This window comes from Lathyrus oleraceus, chromosome 4 (genome assembly GCF_024323335.1).
Source record: "Lathyrus oleraceus cultivar Zhongwan6 chromosome 4, CAAS_Psat_ZW6_1.0, whole genome shotgun sequence".
NCBI classification, from domain to species: Eukaryota; Viridiplantae; Streptophyta; class Magnoliopsida; order Fabales; family Fabaceae; genus Lathyrus; species Lathyrus oleraceus.
This window is the reverse complement of record NC_066582.1, coordinates 353,329,504-353,331,205: the sequence shown is the minus strand read 5'-3', so window position 1 is coordinate 353,331,205 and position 1,702 is coordinate 353,329,504. Positions and strand designations below refer to the sequence as shown.

The 1,702-nt window shown below is 42.0% G+C and overlaps 1 protein-coding gene across 1 annotated transcript; it reads right to left on the bottom strand.

Moving 5' to 3' along the window:
• Positions 1-257: 257 nt before the first annotated feature.
• LOC127137397 (uncharacterized) lies at positions 258-794 on the bottom strand. The gene has a single exon (XM_051063864.1). The coding sequence runs from the start codon at positions 792-794 to the stop codon at positions 258-260; it is 537 nt and encodes a 178-aa protein (XP_050919821.1).
• Between the last annotated feature and the right edge of the window lie 908 nt (positions 795-1,702).

Here is a 1,702-nt window from a genome sequence, read left to right as displayed (position 1 = left end):
GATGCTTTGGGTTCTATCATCCTGATCATGTCAATTCCCCACATGGAGAACGACTAAGGTGATGCTATAACATTCAACAGGGTAGGCGGTACATGTACTCTGTCAGCATAGATTTGGCATTTGTAGCATGTTCTGGTGTAATGATAACAATTGGCTTCCATCGTTAACCAGTAGTAACCGACCCTTAGGATCTTCTTCACCACTGCATGCCCATTCGTGTGTGTGACGAAGGATGCTTTGTGTATGTCCTTCATAAGCTAATTAGCTTCATGTTTGTCCACACATCTCAACAAAACCATGTCATTATTCTGCTTGTACAACACATCCCTATTCAAGAAGAACTTCGACGCCAACCTCCATATAGTCCTTTTATCAAGGCTGGAAGCCTCTGCCGAGTATTCTTGTTTCTCCAGATAATGTTTGATATCGAAGAACCAGGGTTTATCATCTGACTCTACTGCTGTTGTCAAAAAATGAGCAGGTTCTTCAAAACGCCTAATTTTAATATTAGGCTGATGGTTAGGCCATATTAACTTGTACATGGAAGCCAAGGTTGCCTGAGCATCTGCCATCTGATTCTCCTCTCGAGGAATATGAGAAAGAGTGATTTTGTCAAATTTTGGGAGTAACTTCAGCACGTAATCTCGGTATGGAATTAGGTTAGCATGTCTTCTTTCCCAATCACCTCTGATCTGATGTATCAATAGAGCGGAGTCTCTGAATACCTTTAGTACTTTGATCTTTAACTCGATAGCTTCTTCTAGCCCCAATATGCAGGCTTCATACTCGGCCATGTTATTCGTGCAGGTAAAATAGAGCTTTTAAGTGAATGGTAGATGGAAATTCTTGGGAGACATCAGCACTGCCCCAACTCCATGACCTATTGAATTTGAAGCACCATTGAACATGAGAGTCCATCGTTCATTTAGTTCAAGTCCCTCCTCAATTTCGTCGACTTCAGCATCTTTGACAACCATGATGTCCTCATCTGGGAAGTCAAACTTCAAAGGTTGGTAATCCTCTAACGGTTGGCGAGCAAGATGGTCTGCTAGTACGCTTCCCTTGATGGCCTTTTGTGCAACGTATTGAATATCGTATTATGACAATAATATCTGCCATCGGGCGATTCTACCGGTAAGAGCTGGTTTCTCGAATATGTACTTGAGAGGATCTATTTTAGATACCAATCAAGTTGTATGAGTCAACATGTATTGCCTGAGACGCTTAGCGGCCCATGCAAGCGCACAACAAGTCTTTTCGAGTAATGAATATCTGGTCTCGTAGTCATTAAACTTCTTGCTTAGATAATATATGGCATGTTCTTTCCTACTAGTCTCATCTTGTTGCCCCAATACACAGCCCATGGACTCGTCGAGTACGGTTAAGTACATGATGAGAGGTCTTCCTTCTGCAGGGGGCATCAGAATTGGCGGTTCTTGTAAGTATTATTTGATTTTGTCGAAGGCTATTTGGAAGTCATCATTCCACTCCACACCTTAATTTTTCCTTAGAAGTTTGAATATTGGTTTGCATGTGGCAGAGAGATGTGAGATAAACCTGGCGATGTAATTCAGTCTTCCCAAGAACCCACCAACTTGTTTCTCAGTCTTCGGTGCAGGCATGTTCTGAATGGCTTTGACTTTGTCGGGATCCACTTCAATTCCCTTTTGGATTACTATTAATCCTAAAAGCTTCCCAGATC

Excerpts from the sequence above, each read along its gene's own strand:
- LOC127137397 (XM_051063864.1), bottom strand. The coding sequence starts at position 794 with ATGGCCGAGTATGAAGCCTGCATATTGGGGCTAGAAGAAGCTATCGAG.